The sequence below is a fragment of the Salvia splendens genome, unplaced genomic scaffold (genome assembly GCF_004379255.2).
Source record: "Salvia splendens isolate huo1 unplaced genomic scaffold, SspV2 ctg746, whole genome shotgun sequence".
Taxonomy (NCBI): domain Eukaryota; kingdom Viridiplantae; phylum Streptophyta; class Magnoliopsida; order Lamiales; family Lamiaceae; genus Salvia; species Salvia splendens.
Window position 1 is genome coordinate 4,756 of NW_024599418.1, and position 19,800 is coordinate 24,555.

General features: G+C 35.4%; 3 protein-coding genes across 4 annotated transcripts; 1 reads left to right on the plus strand and 2 right to left on the minus strand.

The window, feature by feature from the left end:
* Positions 1-262: 262 nt before the first annotated feature.
* LOC121791187 lies at positions 263-4,957 on the minus strand. Of its 2 annotated transcripts, none has more exons than XM_042189216.1 (10): positions 4,625-4,957; positions 3,979-4,041; positions 2,681-2,765; positions 2,544-2,612; positions 1,897-1,969; positions 1,632-1,680; positions 1,220-1,302; positions 1,063-1,132; positions 808-893; positions 263-704 (listed from the first exon to the last, which is right to left on the minus strand). In XM_042189216.1, the coding sequence occupies exons 1-10, from the start codon at positions 4,904-4,906 to the stop codon at positions 656-658; spliced, it is 909 nt and encodes a 302-aa protein (XP_042045150.1). In that variant the 5' UTR covers positions 4,907-4,957; the 3' UTR covers positions 263-655. The 2 variants fall into 2 exon arrangements, with proteins under 2 accessions (XP_042045150.1, XP_042045148.1); XM_042189214.1 differs by having other exon boundaries at positions 1,897-1,972.
* A 10,991-nt stretch (positions 4,958-15,948) lies between these two features.
* Positions 15,949-17,235, plus strand: LOC121791185 (protein IRX15-LIKE-like). Its single transcript, XM_042189212.1, has one exon. The coding sequence runs from the start codon at positions 16,170-16,172 to the stop codon at positions 17,085-17,087; it is 918 nt and encodes a 305-aa protein (XP_042045146.1). The 5' UTR covers positions 15,949-16,169; the 3' UTR covers positions 17,088-17,235.
* On the minus strand, positions 17,224-18,911 carry LOC121791186 (tRNA-dihydrouridine(16/17) synthase [NAD(P)(+)]-like). The gene is made up of 3 exons (XM_042189213.1): positions 18,794-18,911; positions 18,321-18,333; positions 17,224-18,276 (listed from the first exon to the last, which is right to left on the minus strand). The coding sequence occupies exons 1-3, from the start codon at positions 18,909-18,911 to the stop codon at positions 17,550-17,552; spliced, it is 858 nt and encodes a 285-aa protein (XP_042045147.1). The 3' UTR covers positions 17,224-17,549.
* Positions 18,912-19,800: the final 889 nt, after the last annotated feature.

Genomic DNA, 19,800 nt, shown 5'->3' on the forward strand with positions numbered 1-19,800 from the left:
ATTTGTTAGGACAATACTATACAATCTGTAATTTGGAATGCCTTTTCACATGGTACACTCCTCATCTAATTCAAAACTAAAATAACGTTACAGTTTCAAGTACAGAAAATGTAAAACAAGGTGTGAATTTATTACTAGATTACTAATGTCGAAATCACATTATTAGAATTCTAGCATGAATTGACAATAATTTTTCTCCCCCGCAGATGCCGGAGAGAGATTCTATCAACAATTGTTAATAGTAAAAATGGCAAGACCGACAAAAACTCTGTAAATCTCACAAATATGAAATATGCATCTGCACTGTAACAATTTCTACTGTCTTCATCAATAATGATATTCTCAAATCCTATGTGAAAAGTAGGTAATCAACCCAGATATTACTATAATGGTCAATTATGTTGACACACAAGACCGCTCTTATCATAGGCATCTTGGAAATTTTTACATAGTAAGAATGTGTTAATTCTTCGCATATGTCAAAGAGTGGTTGAAGAAAAATAAGGCAGAATCCCATTTTTTTCTTCGCCCAAGTTCCATTAATTCGACGCATCTCTAGAAAGATATCCAATGACATAGGCAACACCCAACTAGGTTTGTTCAACGAAGCATTATCTCGACCAGTGAGGCTCCTACACGATTTTACTGCATCCGTTTACCTGGTGGACCTCTTACTACGCATTCCCATCCGAGATTTTGCATATCTAAATTCAGGTTAAGGGAACATGACAAGAAATTTGTTCTGACATAACTATATATATCAGTAAATGGAAACAGTTTACTGCTGTAACTAGCTAAAAAGGATACTCTAGCCGCATCCCTTCGCCAGACGTTGAGGAATAGAGAGCTGTGCCCTGTAGATGGCTTAGAGCCTCGGTTGAAGAAGCAGTGTCCTGAGTATGCATAAGAGAATTGCTGAAGAAAAAATTAAGAGGAAAGGATACACAGATGAACCGTTGCTAGTAAACCCAACGATCATATGACTGCATGTAAAACACTGGAAATAATGCTAAATTCTGTGGAAATAAACGGAGTTGTAGGATTGTCAAAATAATGCCATACCTGAAAGTCAACAAATGCAACAGGTGCTCCATATGTACTTTGCATCTTCAGTTTTATAAATCCACGACATCTATGGAAAGCAGGCAGTAATGTCAAATATCAGAGCATTCGCTGTGGTTCCATTATAGAGTATGGGCATCCAAAATGCACTATATACCTAGAAAACAGTTGTGTCAGCTCTTCCTCAGTGCAATGTGGACCTAGATTAGCTACAAACAGCGTTGGACATGGGCTGCTGCTCTGAAAACGTTAGGAAATGCATTAGGCCACCTAATAAACTAAACTAGACTGTGGCTCCTTACAAAAAAACACAAAACGTAATGCACAGCCAACTTTCTTTTTCATAATAATTTCAAAGTAGCAAAGTTCACTCTAATGTCATTTAAGACTATTTAGTCGGTCTTTAATCTTAAGAAAAATAATGTAGACAAAGGCAACAACCAGCAACATAAAAACATAACAAAATTGAGAAAATGTAGAAGCGATCAGATGATGGAATAGCTATAGGTGTAAGAGAAGAGATCATTTCAAGAAAATGAATTCAGAAATACTTTAGTAGCAGACTTTACCGACTTCGAAGAAGCTCCACTCATGGACCCACCATCAACGTTACACAGACTGGATCAAGAAGAAGCATAGTTAATAATCATAAGCCAACTCAATTATGGCATGGTAAACTAAGTACTCTAACTCCAGGAAATGGGATAAGTTGCAAATGCTTCTACTTCGCCCCCAGTTATTAAGCTTGGAGCAGGTGTTAAATATAAAACAAGGCGCATACTTAAACAATCACTTCCAAGTAGTATAAATGTGCATAAGAAGTGCGCATATGACCTTTGTGTGGAAGAATAACCAATCGTGTTGTAAGCAGAATTACCCATTCCAGGTGTGTGAATGCTGCCAAGACCTGCTAGTGCCCAAGGGTGCAAACACGTGTAACATGAGCTTTAAGAATATTGTGCCCTCCATGTGACTAGTTTCAAATGGGATCATTTAAATTTTCACTCAAGCAGCAGAATATAGTAACATGGTAGACAGGATGAAAAATGGAAGCAATAACAGATCAAAAAGGACCTAGCGAATATATTTGGGGCTTGTTTATTCCTGAAGATTTATAGTTTGGTAGATTGATGGCTTAATGGATAGAATTATGAATAATTGAATATACTAATAAAATTCATAAACACATCCTTTGTGCATTTTTAAAAGTATTAAGGAGACAAATGGATAGACCATACCCAACCTCTTTAGATGGGATACACATATCAGTCATTTGACTCAAAAGTCAAAACCAAAACAATCAGGGGTTCTTGTTATCCATCAATTTAAATCAAAGAAAGGTAAACATGGCACCTATTAGAAAATTTCTAGTAATCAATCCTTATCCACTCTCATCCACAAATGAGGCCTTTAGGGAAAGGAAGCTCCACAGGAAATGAAAGTGTATGATTTACATAATCAAACTAGAGGTCATATCTTACCAGGATCATCACCCCTTGAACTAGCCACCGCTCCTTTCAATCTCTTTTCTGATCCTTGGTTCTCATCATCTATTCATGAGATTAGTTAGTTCAAGAAACAAGCATATGGCAAACTATTAATTTAAGATATGATATACCTGCTCGTATGCGTTTTGACCGGGAATTAGATTTTGCTAGATCAATATACAGAGTAGAACCCTTTTCAAGGTCAAACACCATACCCTGAAAAGGCGATTTAAATGCAAAAGGAAATAAGAGAATAAATTATTTTATGGTCATCATTTAATCACTTAATGTTAATTAATAATGCAATTCCTCATCAACATGTAGAATGCACAAGAGCCAGACTTCAGACATCTCAGATAAGAGTTGTTTTACAACCTCATGAGCAATTATGTATCCTAACAAGATTCATAGCAATCATTACTTTCCCCTTCTCCTGGAAGCAAATCCAGTCCTTAGATGCTTGGATCCTTAATTCATTTGTGAATATCATTCATACATATTTCAACATAATGATCTTCTTGCCTCTCATGGAAGTTCGTCAGCAGCTCATAAATCAGGTTATGCTACTATGCATTGTTATGCATTCAACTACTAGTTTTAGACCAAATGACCTTCCTAATGAGGCATCCATTACAAGTTAGTATAAGTTATAACAAAGGTACTTTATTTGAGACCTTTAGTGAAGTTTAAGTTTGGGTAGGCTAATATAATCTAGCAGAGTTAAGTCGGCTTACTAAGTATGATAAAAAAAAACATTCATGTGCAGCAAGTAGCAGCAGCTAATCCCTATTTGAGGGCTTTAAGCCAATTACGGAAATTCCTCAACCAAACAAACTAGCAAGTAGCAGCAGCTAATCCCTAGGATGGACAACAGGAAACAAACTGTTTCACTACCCTAATTCCTCAACCAAACAATATATGGTCATTTTAAGTAATCTGAAAACATACATATCCCTTTGGGTGTCTCTATAATCATATATTCAATTTTCAATAATAAGTAGTAACCATCTCAAAAGTTCCAAGCTTTGAATGACAGAACAATATTTGAAGTTCATTTAATCATACACTCTCGATACAGTTACTTCAGATGTCAGATTGCTAGCTAATGTGGTTCCATAGATTCCAATTCCGAAATATCATAGAGCTTATTTGATGCTGGATGAAGTCAATAGATTCATGTTACTGTGGCATTAATAACAGTCTAAGAGACAACCCATTACAACCTCATAAGGCATGTATGCATTTATCTATTTCATCTAACATAGAATTAAAACCTATACAGACACATCAATCATATATACCATTATCTGTACAAATACATAGGCAAAACATGATTCAAGAAAAAAATAGGAAAATTACTCAAGAAAATAGACATGATATTGAAAAAACTTCACAGTTAGAATTGGATGAACATGCTAGAATGTCTTACATTAAATGCATGCAAAGCCATTACTGCTGTTTGTTGATCCACAAATGTTGCAAAAGCAAAAGGCTGGAAAACAAGAAATAAGTGTTAATATCAGGTTCAAAAGAAACAAGTATACTAACCCTAAAATCTGAAATCATAAAGTTCGATTTACAGAATCAGACAATGTTACATCTTACACTTACTTTCTTCTGATACGCTTATTATAGTGACCAAGTAATCATTCTGTATTTCTGCGTAAGGTAAAACTATCCAAAATTGATGTACAAATTGCACAAATAATGCTAGCAGAAACAGGTATCGAGCATTGTTCAAAGTCCTTCTATTCTTAACCAAACAACATACGAATCAGACCAGAAGATCAAAAGATAAAATTTCTATCACAAGTACGCATATGCCGATTCACCATTTCAGCTCTTCCATACATTTCCTGATTCATTTCCTCTCCATCACCAAAAATCGGATAGCAAAAAACCTAAATCCCGATATTCATTTGCACTAATCGAACTCGAGAAATTCAATTCATGAAAAAAAGGAATTTCAATTTGTCGCGATTCCCTTTCTTCGAACTATAACCTAAAACGAAGCTGCCTATTGAAGCTACGAGCTCATGATAAATGCACAAATCTCGATCGTGAGCGCGACGTACCTGATTATTGGATGAGGTGGGGGGTCTGAGATTAGAGGACTGGTATCCGGGGCATTCACGGAAGAGATTGTAGAGTTCTCGCGGCTTGACGTCATCGGGGAGGCCGGCGACGAAGAGCGTGCGGACCTGGTCGTGCGACGAGTGTGGGTAAATTGGGGGAGCGTAGGCGACGATTTGGGGCTGGACGGCAGGGGAAGTTCCCGGAGGTGGAGGTGGAGGCGGAGGGGGCTGGTAGTAAGGGTGGTGGATTGGCGGAGCGTAATAAGCACTGAAATCGTCCATTGAAGCTATGCAACGCCCAAACAAAAAGGCACCTTTTTGCTCTTGTGATTATACAACCCAGCTAGAGACTAGAGTTAGTCCACAACACACAAAACAAAACCACTGCTATCGACTATTACACTAGCTTTTTCTCTAATAAAATACAGACTAAAGTCCCAAAATGGTCCTTAACATATAATGTTTTTTTTAATCCAAAACATTATCTTTTGAATTATTCGATCCCTCACATTTGAAATCGGACCACATTTGGTCCATTTGAAAAATGAAGCTGGGACAATTTCATAAGAGCATTAAGCCCTTACGATCGGCCACCACATGGGCTCTCAAAGGTCACCATTGTGGAGAGGAGCCTATATCCATGCCCCATCGCCTCCGCCTTAGAGCTGATGCTCATATCGACGCTCATCGGCCCTACGATGGGCCCCCATTGCAGGGGCTCGGGCCGATCGAGGAGCCGATATCCCCCCCCTTTTTTTAAAATTTAATTCATTTTTTAATCCACTAAATATACTTCATTCCTCATCAATTCACATTCATCACGTTCCAATCTCAATTTCAACTTTTGCTTCTCTCCACGGTGATATAAACTTCAGCAACGAGGTGTCCGACATGAAGGGGAAGAAGAAGGAGACAGTCGAGGTGGCACCTGAGGCTGGGCGGACGATGAGTACCTACTCCATAAAGGAGTCGATTGCTCTTGCTCATTGTTAGAGAGAGATATCTGAGGACCTGATTGTAACCAACAATCCCAAGGGCGGTTCTGGGGGCGTATCACGAAAAGATACGAACAAGTAAAGCCCGCAGGGCCCCGACACACCAGCCTGACGATCTACGCAAGCATTGGAAACGTCTGGTGTATGAGTGTGCTATATTTCACGATTTCTACGATGGCAATGCGAGAGGGTTCAAGTACTGGGAAATATATCAGCAACTTAAGGATTGCCCCAAATGCATAGGGTTAATGGGTCGTGTCGGGGAGGACGAGCCGGAACCCGAGTGCGTCTGAGACTGTGCTTCCGTTGTTTTTTATGTTTTATCTATCTTTATCTTTATTTTGTGTTTTGTTTTTTTAACGTAGGATGTTTTATTTTATTTTTAATTGAAATTTATTTTTTTGTCGTATATTACGTTTTCTTTAAGTTACTTCAACAATTAAAAGTGAAATATATAAAAATAGTAATGATGTGGAAATGAGATGGATTCTATGAGATAGGCTATAGGATGGGCTCTCATTGCAAAGAGATAGGCTCTGAGATGGGTCTGCTAACGTGGCAGGAAGAAATGAAGATAGGCCTTGAGATGGGCTCCGGAGATAGGACACCATTGCTAATGCCCTAAACAAAAGACAGAACAATGAAATTGATTATAAATATAATAGAACCCATTTTTAAATCAGAAGTACATTCCATTAGATCTCCAACCCACTAAGGTATAATCTAATTAAGTTTAGAAGGAACCTCAAGTCCTTAACAGACCAGGGCTAGAAGAAATGTGGTTGATAAATGAAGAGGAGCTTTGTGGCAACTAATCGTAAACTTACCCCAAGTAACCAAGTTCTGGACAAGTCTACAGCTACAGTCACAACTCATAAGTGGTGATTTGCATTTTGCAAACAGAGTAAAACAGGAAAATATAATTAAAAAGTGCAGATAGAGAAATTGAAAAGTGGGTAAGCAGCTTTCCCTTTATTTTGTCTCTAATTTATGACCACCATGCCTACACTTATTTGTTTAGGAGCATACCTTGGGGTGTTAGAAATTGGTGGCTAGGCTTGGGGTGGAGCTTTGTCGATTCCACCAACTTCTTGTTGAGGAGAAGCTAGGATACTACTCCCTCAGTCTGCGAATAGAAGTGTCATTTATTTCCAGCATGAGTTTTAAGAAATATTAAAAAAAGTGGGTAGAAGAAAGTTAGTGGAACATGAGTCACACTTGTATATATTAGTTTTAAATGATACGTGAGTGGAATGAGTTAGTGGATTGTGGGGCCTTTTTACCATTTATAGTAATTATGAACTGGGACTCCTATTCGCGGACAGACCAAAATGAGAAAACGGGACTCCTATTCGCGGACGGAGAGAGTATGTGTTAAGGTTTTGCTATTGTATGCTAAGTGGAATGAGTTATAGATTCTTTTATGTTTTGATAAATAAATAAGGTGAATTTTCAATTAGTGGAAATCGTCATTGGATGTATAGACGTTTCTGTCTTTATGGTGAATTCAATCTACAATTTTTGGAAGAACTTGATAGTTTCATTATATTCAAAGTAGTAAACCTTCATATATGGACAGAAATAAAATCAGATGTACACAAGTAAAAAATGTGATAACAAATGCTTTAGAGACATAGACGAAGTTGAGTATCATATTTCTAGGTTTGGTTTCGGAAAGAATTACCACAAATGGAGGTTTCACGGGAAAGATCGGTTGAATCAGCTAGAAACACCGTTATGACTTTTGAAATGGGAGCACCTAGTACAATCACATAATAGTATTAGACATTAGTGATCCTCAATTTAACAATGAGGAGACAGAAGAGCCAGCAAATCCTAATGCCCAACAACTCTATGATATGTTGAACGCTGCTGATAATGAATTGTGGCCAAGTTGTAAGAGTTATTTGCAAATGTCATTTGTTGTTCAACTAATGAGTCTTAAGTTAAAATATCATTGGCCAAAGAGATGTTATGATCAACTAATGAGTTGATAAAAGAGGTGTTGCCCGATGGAGACTTATTACTAAATAACTATTATAGCACCAAAAAACTATTGCTTGGCATGGGATTACTTGTTGAAAAGTTTGATTGTTGTCCAAATAATTGTATGATTTTTTGGCGGGATGATAGTGAATTACATGCATGTAGATATTGTGAGACTTCACGCTTTAAGGAACAACATGTACAATCTGAAACCCACAAGAACATACAAGTGACAATGATCAAAGATGTATTACTTTCCTCTAACCCCTCGAAGACTATATGCATATAAAGCCACATAAGAAGATATGTGTTGGCATACTTCATCAATAGATGACGGACTGATGCGACATTCTGCAGACTCTTTAGCATGGAAGCACATATACAATATTTTTCCGGATTTTACATCAGAAAGACGTGCGACTTGGTCTTTCAATGGATGGTTTTCACTCATTTGGACAGTCAGGACGACAATACTCCTCGTGGCCGGTTATTTTAACGACCTAAAAATTTCCTCCTTGGTTGTGTATGAAGGAACAATTCATGTTCCTCACAGTGTTAATTTCTGGTCCAAGCAATCCCAAAGAGAAGTTGGATGTCTTTCTTCAACCATTGGCAGAAAAATTGAATAAATTGTGGAAAGTGGGTGTGTCTACCTATGACATTTCATTGAAGAATAATTTTCAAATACAAGCAATGTTGATGTGGACAATAAGTGATTTTCCAGCATATTCTATGTTGTCTAGATGAAATACGGCTGGAAAATTGGCTTGTCCTCACTCTATGGAAAACACTGCATTGAAAAGAATGTGTTTGATAACATATTCAACACAATGCTTAATATCCTAGGGAAAACTAAAGATACGACTAAGTTGAGAGAAGAATTGAATCAATATTGTTCTAGACATGCACTAAAGCGCAATGAGAAAACAAGAAAGATTCAAAAAGCTTCATACACCTTTGACAATCGTGAAAAGAAGGTTTTATGTGAATGGGTGAAATGTGCCTAATTTGGGTAGATGTATGGACTCGACTAAACTAAAGATGTTTGGAATGAAAAGTCATGATTGTCAGATATTCATGCAACGCTGGAAAGAGGGGGAGAAGAGACCGAGATCGATCAAGTTATATGGAAAGATAACCAATCGGGTGGATCAGTTTGCAATAGGGCTGGCAATTTTTGACACGACACGATAACACGACACGAACCGGCACGAAAATAATGGGTTTGGGTCAGAGCTTATTGGGTTCGTGTCCTTATCGGGTCGACCCGTTAAGGACACGAAAATTTCGTGTCGTGTTCGTGTCGTGTTCGTATCGGGTTCGTGTTATCCGTTAACAATACGTGTTCGTGTCGTGTTCGTGTCGTGTTCGTGTTATCCGTTAACAAATAATATTTTAATATTATTAATTCTTATTATTTTCATTTTTAATAGGTTTAACTGTTATCAGGCCGTGTTGTTATCGAGTCGTTATCGTGTCATCTCGTGTACGTGTTGTTATCGTGTCGTGTTGACCCGAATTGGTTCGTGTCGTTAATGAGTTCGTGTCGTGTTCGTGTCTGAGGGTTTCGTGTCGTGTTCGTGTTCGTGTTTGAGGTTTTCTTAACGGGTCGTGTTCGTGTTTGTTGTTATCGTGTTCGTGTCGTTATCGTGTCGACACGATAATGACCCGACACGCACGATTTGCCACCCCTAGTTTGCAATTGTCGTTGCGACTTGATCAAGACGCTTCTCTCTCTTTCAAAAACTATTTATAACTCCCTAACATGCATTCTACTTTAAACAGTAAGCGGCAAGTACGGGGTCGATCCCACAGAGAAGCTGGTGCGTTGAGTGTGTATTTAGTGAACAGGGTTTTGGCTCCGGCCACGCTTTAAGTTGGGAGTTTTAATCTACTGGATTAAACTAGGCAGAATGTAAACTATCTACTTGATCAAGGGACATATCATGCTGGAAAAAGTAAACTGATCAGGTAAGTGACAAACTGAAATAAATGACTTAACTACCTAAGCATGTTACGATTCTACGAGATACTTTACCATTCAACATTATGCAAGATCAAACTTATGGATCTGGGAATTTAAGACCAAAACTAAGCTATAACAGTCAACAAGATTTACGAAAACAAATAACTTTGATTTAAAAAACAGAATTCTGAACAGATCTTGGAAAATGCAGAATACAAAACAAGAACGATTGCTTTCAACTACTTAACAACACGAAATTTAACTAAGTAACTAGAACTGAAATGAAAGAAAGTGATAGATCCGAGAGATCCTCGGTCGGAAACTGAAACGGCGGCGAACGGATCTGGATTTTTCTGTCGCGCTCCTTCTCACTCTCTAGCTAACCATTCTAACTCTCTAATGGAAACGAAACTAAAACTACTGATCAAGAAAGGAAAAAGATAGATCCTAAAAGATCCCCCCCAGCTATGGCGATGCGTCGTCTATTTATAGGCTCTTCATAACAACCTTCAGCTGTGATAACAACTTTGGCAGCGAATCTTCGTCCTTGCTGGAATTGCGCGTCTTATCCGTCGATACGTGTCCCCTTTTCTGTTTCGCCATGGTCCTTGGATAACTGATTGAGGATCGCTTTCCAGCGCATCGGCTATAGTGCCCTCTTTCTGTTTTGCAGTGGTCCTCGGCTAACTGCTTGACCATCAACTTGATCAACCCACACTGTTTTGGGCCTTTTTCGCCTTCTGCGTCAACATGATCAGTTTGGCCTTGCTGCCTTGGTCAAGCGGCATTCCTGCACAATTAACACTCGCTTTCCGCGTAAAACTGATCAAGTAGCCTACATTTTACCCTCTAAACCAATGCATGAAATAGGCCTTATCAAACGCATACTACAGTACTTGTTTGTAAGCTTTTTCCACAATATGTTTGGACGAAAATTGCAGATTCAAGTATGTTTTTCAAGAACTTGACATCTCTAGCAGTTCGAAAGATGATATGTGTAGGCTAGTGATAGTATTCCAATAATTTTGAAGTCACCGGTGGATGTTGTCTTAAATTCATCGGCGACGGATTTCCGTTGGTGATGTTATCGGAAAAAATTACATACAAATTTTTTTCTATTGGTAAATATTACTGAGAAATCAGATTTACCGACGGATTACCGATGAAATATTTCGTCGGTAATTTTTTCCGACCACATCACCGACGGAAATCCACTATCGGTGAATTTAAGACAATATGCACCAGTGAATCGGTAAAGTGAGAGAGAGGATGAGAGAAAGTGGGTAAAGTAAGAGAGAGAGAGGGAGAAAACGTGGATAAAGTATTAGAGAGATGAAAAAAAGTTGGTAAAATATGAGAGATATGAGAAAAAGTGAGTAAATTATGTGTAAGATGATAAAAAAAAATGGGTAAATTATGAGAGTGAAACTTTTCATTTATAGAAATGAGATTATTTTTTTGGACATCCAAAAGTGGCAAAATTAGACTATTTTACGTGAACGAAGGAAGTATCTTTTATCTTTAAGTGTTGGAGAATAGAGTTCATAGAGTTAATATTTAAGCAGCTTGTAAAACATGTTTTTTAGTATACAACACAACAATATCATCTTTACATCTAGAAAAAAAAAAGGCGAACAGTTCACCAAAAAGAGTTTTATAATCATAAACGCTTTCAAAGTATGTGTATTTGGAGACTAATATAGTACTACTCCATTTTGTCATTTTGAGATTTCCGACATTTAACTACGTATTTACCTTTTTCACTTTTAGTAAATGAGTCACGTATTTCAATAACTCATTACACTCACATTCTATTATAAAATTAATATATTAAAATGAGACTCTTATTCCACTAAATTTGCTGATATGCGCCAACAGGAAGCCCATATTCCACTCCAGAATGATATAATTGAAGAGTTATGGGCTCGTAGGATTGCACGCTGATATCATTTGTAATTTGTTTGAATGGTTGTTTATTTTTTTTAAAAATTGTACTAAACTTTTTTTTTGAATTGTACTAGGTTATTTTTTTATGAAATTATTATTGCACTTTTTTCGTATTCGTGTCCAATTTTAATTCTGTATTTGTGATTTTATTTGCTTGGCTAGGGCGTTGGTTAACCTATTGCTAGCTTATTACTGGACTGTGAGAAGTCCTTAATGATATGGCAGGCTGTGGGAAGTCCTTGATGATGTGGTAGGAGGAATTTTGTGGCTAGTCTATTGCTAACCTATAGGAAGTCCGTAGCTATTGTGGATACTCTAATATCACTAAATTTATGATTTCCGTAGCTATTGTGGATGATCTAATATCACTAAATTTATCAATCATCTCAATTGAAAAAAAAAGAGAAAAAGGAGAACATCATTCTCTAATCCATGCTCCTGAATGTCACAATTAAGTTCAAATTTCTACTTGAGATATCATCTCCTGTATTTCTTTAAATACGTGTCACACCCACCAAGGATGAAATTTTGTTGACATATGAAGTATAACTAAAATTACTACTCCACTATTTAACTTCGTATTTATAATTTTCTAAACTTTTACGCAAAATCAAATACTCCGTACGTTATAAAACATTTTTATTTAAACGGCGATAATCATACTTTTGGCCCTTCTGGGTATTAATTTTTTTTATCGAAATTGTTTTTACGGAATCCATATAACCAGAGATTGTTCATTTGTTTGAACTTTGAAACGTAATTATAACCAGATTTATTATTGACGTGATTGCTTAAATAATATTTTATGTCAACTAATCCGATTTGAGACATTTACCAAACTAAATAGCAAACCTTTGTTTTTTCAAACTATCCTCAGCCACTTCGATATAAATTTAATGATCATACAATAATTCATTCCGCCAACAAAATGAGGGTGTTGATTTGTCTCCTCCATCCATTAATTCCTTAATATTTCTGCTTAAGAGTGCCTAGATTCCTTTTTGTTGGTAATTAGTTTTAATTTTATTCAAGAAAGACACAGTACTACAAAAATGATTGAGTTTACACTTTGGTCATGGGGTATTGGGTTTTTATATTAATAAAAATTAATTGTTCCCAAACGACTGGATATAATTCGAAAAGAAGACGTTGGTCATTTATTATACTATATAGATTGTATGGTTTTTATATTAATAAAAATTAATTGTTCCAAAACAACTAGATATAATTCAAAAAGCAGACGTTTGGATACTACATAGATTGTATGGTTTTTATATTACTAAAAATTATTTGTTCCAAAACGACTAGATATAATTCGACAAGCGCACGTTTGGTCATTTATGCCGTACCTCGAAATTTATTTTGTATCTTATCAATACATACTTAAATAGTAAGTACCATAAATAGTAGGAGTAATTATATATATAACTACAAAAAGAGTAGTGATAAATTAACAAAATTTGTACATACAAAATTGGATATTTTAGGTATTTTACATTTACAATAAATTTATGATTATTACTTAATTTAATGTATTACATAATTAGCCTTCTTTGCTCATTTAGGAAAATTAAGCTTACCATAATCAATATTTACACAATTACACAATTAGGAAGCGATTTAGCAATCAATTCCATATATAACATACATTAATTGCATAATTTTTCTACTTATAAAAAATGACTGCATCATATATATACAAAAAATTTAGTTTTATTTTTAGTGTAATCAATTATCATCTAAAGAAATACTATTTTGTAAACAATTACATGCCTATATATTTAATTTCTAAGTGTTATAATCCAACAATTTAATCATAGTCATTCACATACAATAATTTATATTATTAAATAATTTTTTTACTTTCAAAATTATAAAATTAACTACATGTATATATACTTAATTTCTTTGTGTTACCGTCAAACAAAATAATCATAGTTAGTCTTCACATTCAATTATTTTATTATTAGTAATTTTTAAAATTTCAAGTTATAAAAATGACTACTACATGATTATATAATTAATTTTATAGTATTATCATCCAACGAATTAATATTAATATATTCCACATCTAGTTATTCTACTATTAAATAATTCTTATAGTTATAAGTTATAAAAACAACTACATGCATATATACTTAATTTCTTCGTGTTATTATCTAAAAATTTAACCAAAGTCATTCACATCTAATTATTTATTATTAAATGACTTTATAAAAATTACTACATGCATATGTACTTAATTTCTTTGTGTTACCATCAAATGAAATAATCATAGTCATTCACATCAAATTATTTTATTATTAAATAGTTATTATAATTCCATGTTATAAAAATAATTACATGCATATATACTTAATTTTTAGTGTTATCATCCAACAAAATAATAATATATTTGCCATCTAATTATTTGATTATTAATTAATTTAAAATTTTTAAATTATAAAAATGACTGTATGTATATATACTTAATTTCTTAGTTCTTCCATCAAACGAAATAATCATAGTCATTCACGTCCATTTATTTTATTATTAATATTTTTTTAATTTTCAAGTTACTAAAAAATAACTACATCATTATATACTTTATTTCTAGTTTTATCATCCAACACAATAATAATAATATTTCACATCCCATTATTTTATTATTAAAGTAATACTTAAAGTTCTAAGTTATAAAAACGACTACATCCATATTTACTTAATTTCCTAGTGTTATCATCCAATAATTTAATCATAGTCATTCAAATTTGAATTATTTTATTATTAAATAACTTTTACAATTTTAAATTATATAAATGATTACATGCATATAAATACTTAATTTCTTAGTGCTAGCATCAAATGAAATAATCATAGTCTTTCACATCCAATTATTTATAATTAAATAATTTTTAAAATTTCAAGTTATAAAAACGACTACATGTATATATACTTACTTTCTTAGTGTTATCGTCAAACAAAACAATTATAGTCATTCTCATCCAATTATTTCATCATTAAATAATTTTTAAAGTTCCAAGTTATAAAAATGACTAAATGCGTATGTACTTACTTTCTTAGTATTATCATCAAACAAAATAATCATACTAATAGTCATTCACATCCAATTATTTCATCATTAAAATATTTTAAAATTCCAAGTTATAAAAATGACTACACGCAGGTATACTTAATTTCTTAGTGTTATCTCGAAATGAAATAATATTAGTATTTCGCATCTAATAATATTATTACTCGTATTAAATAACTCTTAAAATTCTAAGTTGTAAAAACGACTACATGTATATATATTTACTTTCTTTGCGTTATTATCCAACGAAGTAATAATAGTATTTCATATCCAATTATTTTATTCCAAGTTAAAAATACAACAATATACTTAATTTTTTAGTATTATCATCAAAAGAAATAATCATAGTTATTCACATTTAGTTATCTTACTATTAAATGGTTTTTAATATTTTAAATAATCATAATCGTTTACATCTAATTATTTTATTACTATACATTTCTGAATTATAAATTAAAAAATTTTAAAATTTTAAATAATCATAGCTATTCGCATCAAATTAAAAAAAATTGTTGTAAACATAAATTTCTATAAGAAATTAATTTAAGATTATAGAATAATTATATTTTCAATCTATTTTAGTGAATAATTATATTTCCAATCTATTTTAGAATTATTTAAGTTTAATTAAAAATCAGAAATAGTTGCACCCTAAATAAGATATAATTGCGAGTAAATGGAATAAAATGACTAGGCAAACTATATGATGCATCACTACTAAAATCGGCCACCTAAATTTATTGTACTTCAATTTATAAAATTTCTCTAATTAAATGGCACCATTTTGTTGCATTGGTCATCTCTATTTTTCATATCTCCATATATAATTCATGTAATTTGGTAGTGATTTAACTTAACAAATTTACCAAAAGGGTAATCAAGTAAAGGAATAAGTAGTTTATAAGAAAACCGGTTAAAATAAAAACCGGTTCAGAATTTAAGGGCATTTTGCATATACTATTTTTGTCAATTTATCTTTACTCCTACAAAAAAATCCATATATTGCAGAATGTATATTTATGTTAGATAATTGGATGCGCATATATAAGTACACAACTGAAAAATATGCATCTATTAGAAAATGTATATGTATCTTAGAACCCATACAATGAAACAAATCACCGAAAAGGAAATATCAAAGTGTTTCTACATTTTAATAATTTTGCACTTGCAATTGTAATTAAAAAATGGGGTTGCTTTAAAAAATGAAAATGGGATGAACAAGTAAAAACGACATTTGGCTTGTAATTAGTTAAGGAGTCATTGCACCCTTATTCCACACTCCTTTGCCACTCCCACCTTCTCCAACCACCCCCCAAACCATTTTTGTATTTGACTTATATATTAGTAGGTCGATATTAGATAAGCTTTAAAAAATTCCACACCCAATCAAATTGAAAATGTGCACCAAAAAGGTCTAAATCAATTAAAAAGAACGATTTTCACAATCGTATATTGGTGGAAATCGTAACGTCGTCTTCATTGTTAGCCGGCGTTTAACATCTTTAAAGATCAAACCTTCATTGAAATTCTCAGAAAATTCAAGAGAGCCTCTGAGATTATTAGTTGAATAAAAAGATGAAGAACAATTTGAGCAATAGCACGAGGCTCATTCTTCTCCACCCTTACATTCAAAAGCAAGGGAGCTCCAACCGTCTATGGCTTCTCGCTCTTGTCTCCTTCCTCACTCTAGCATTCCTCGCCACCCTCATCTACACGCGCGAGTCGATCACCACCACCTCCACCGTCGCGGCTGTGGTGGCCGCGGCCAACCCCCGGCTCTCGGCCTCCGTGTCGAGGGCCTTGATCCACTACGCCTCCAACTCCAACAACTCCGACCACATGACCTACACCGACATGAAGCAGATCTCCGACGCCCTCCGCCAGTGCTCCCAGCCGTGCAACCTGCTCGTGTTCGGCCTCACGCCGGAGAGCCTCCTCTGGCGGGCCCTCAACCACAACGGGAGGACGGTCTTCATAGACGAGAACCGCTACTACGCCGCCTACATCGAGGAGAAGTACCCGGAGATCGAGGCCTACGACGTGCAGTACGCCACGAAGCTGAGCGAGATGGAGGAGCTGATCGCGGCCGTGAAGGAGCAGGTAAGGAACGAGTGCAGGCCGGTGCAGAATCTCCTCTTCTCCGAGTGCAAGCTAGGCCTCAATGACCTCCCCAACCAGCTCTACGAGGTCGAGTGGGATGTGATACTCGTGGATGGGCCCCGGGGCTACTGGCCGGAGGCGCCAGGGAGGATGGCAGCCATCTTCACGGCAGCGGTGCTCGCCCGGAGCAAGAGGGGATCCAACCCTAAAACGCATGTATTCGTGCATGATTTCAACATGAAGGTGGACCGAGTCACGAGCGATGAGTTCCTCTGCAGAGAAAATTTGGTGAAATCAACAGATACAATGGGCCACTTCGTGCTCGACAGAATGGATAGCAACGCCGTGCAATTCTGCCGGAACACCCATTCGCCGCCATCCAACTCCTCGTGATCGGGTTTGCTACACCCTCTGTGCTTTTCCTGTAATAATCACTAGAGGATAATTTAATTGATTTTCGCATTTTTTGTCCCTTTTGATATATGTATTCTGTAATTTTCTGTCAAATTCAAGAAATCTTTCCTGTGTATACCATTCAAAAGAGAAGCATATTCTTCTAGTGTTCTAAAAGCAAAATATCCAAGAACTAACAGTATGATTACCCTTGCATAGCAAGCAGAGATATAGTTCATATAAAGGTACAATCAAGTTGAATCAGGCATAGTAACACAATTGGAAGGTCTATTCCCCATCAGTGGTGACAAAATCGAGGATTACAACAAGTAAATCGACACTTGAACCATCTACAAATTCGTGTGCCGTAAGAATTGAAGTATAGAGCTCTCATTAGTAACTTACCTTGCAATGCTGCTAAACAATTCTTGAGGTGGTCAGGATCCAGAGTCGTGCTTAAGTTTAAGCAACATATGTGTTGTTGCGATTATCATCCGTGACAAAAAGTGGTATTCTTGCATTAAGCTCTCTAAGTCGGTCGACTATACCATACAGAAATTCGAACGTCAGCTTGGATTGTTTGTTGAGATCCTCTCTTACATGTGGATGAATTCGGAACCAGTCTCCCAGTAACTTGTGAACGTGAGATCGGATCATTCTCCATGGCACCGGATGCTTCTCACAGAAGTTTAAATACTCCACCAACAGCTGAGCCTGGTCGAGTTCCTCAGCTTTGCATATTTCTTCATGACCCAAAACCCATTCAGAAGTTCGATAACCAGCAAACAGAGCAGGATTCTCAAGCAGAGGCTCGGCCGAAAGGACCCCTTCAGCTCCGGTCTCTTCCATGCATTGCCACACATCTTCTATATGCCGTATATTACCATTTGCAAGGACAGGAATTCTCACTGCTTCTCTAACAGCCTTGATTGCTTTCCAGTCTGCTCGAAACTTCTTCCCATCTTTTTCATCTCTAGTTCTTCCATGTACTGCTAAAAGAGCACACCCTGCCTCCTCCAACATCTTTGCGTAGTTAATCGTGTCTTGCAAATCTGGGAAGATCCGAATTTTGCATGAGACGGGAACATTAAGGCCATTAGCTAATTTTTCCACCAGAGACTTCACAAGAGGAAGATTATCCATCAGGAAAGCTCCATAATATCCTCGTTTAGCAATACGCTGGGGACACCTAAACAAAAAACCAAAAGGAAAATAAGTTTTTTATTCAAATACAAGTGCCAATAACCTGTTTGAATGCACAACGGCAACTAGAATCATAAGGACAAAGTCGAGAATGCTGGCAGAGAGTAATTTAAAAAAAAAACTTTTTCTCTTCTATGTATAGCTTGAAATATTGTTCAGGTTGAAGTTAAGATTAGAAGGTTTTATCAATGTGTGATAAATTTTGGATTTTGATGTTATAGAATACTTTACTTCACCTTTAGAGCAACATATTGGTAATGGTATTCAAATTATAAATTTTGTTAAAAAGAAATCAAATAAGTTCCTTTGTTGAGCCACTCAAAAATTGAACATATGAAGGATGTTAGAACAGAATAATATAAACAAAAAAGGAGAATACTTTGCCCAAGCATTTCCATCTCTTATTAAGTTCCCCACATTTGCACAAAAAGTGCGGTTTTCCTAATAACTACCAATACTAGTAATATTAATGATTTCATCTATTGTCTAAGTCACACGAGTACCCTGTTGTATGATGGTAAACTTTAGCATGTAACCACTTGTATTGCACGCATGAGGCCCAAGGTACATGAGTTGCAGCACTCGACCAACCGTTTGCCCATGCTTCAAGCCAGGTGCCATTTCGTGAGGCCAAGTCCACGAAAAGGGCACACCCTAGAGAAATCTTTCTTTAGTAATTGGGTCTATTTGTATTTTGGGTTGTTTTCTTGTTTGTTACAATTCAAACTTGAATTGGACATTAAAACCTTTATTCACATTTTAAGTAATTAGGATATCTAGAAATCAGGAAACAATAGGAATGCCTTATAAGTCGCGTGTGATACTTAGAGTTTTAGATGATATTGTGTTTCTAAAGGAAACTGAGGAGGCCCATCCTTTTAAATCTACCAAGAGAAAGAATGTCTCCTCCATACATACACCAAGGGTGTGCCTAACAAGAAAAGGACTGAAAAGGATGTCCTTTTGTCATAACTCATAAGTGGACTAGTAATCCTCTAGTACTTCAAGATGAAGTTTGAAGAAGCTATAAGAAGAGTGTAAGTTACAATGAAGTTGATGAGGGTGAACATGACTTGATGGACCTTAAGTGGAACACAGTACTATAATGGGTTAACTGCAATCAACTATACAGTGATTCCAAATCAAAGCATGACAATAAAAAAACATAATAACCATAACAGATTCCTTAGTATGGTGCGATTACAACATCAAAGCAATTTTCAGTCGCCTTAAGCCGAGTGACACCTCTCTATTCAGGTCATATATGTGTTCTCCAGGATAATAACCGAATACACTTGTTAAGGCATATCGGTCCTAAATGTTGTGTGACTAACCGGGATTGGAAAACAGTTCGTGGGATCTTTTATACTCCACATACTAACAGATCAAGTACATTATAGAACTATCAACAAAATACACAAGTATAAATATATAAATATAAATATATATGCATAAAAAACATACTATTTATACTTTTAAATATACTTCTAATTATAATTTGATGTCTCAA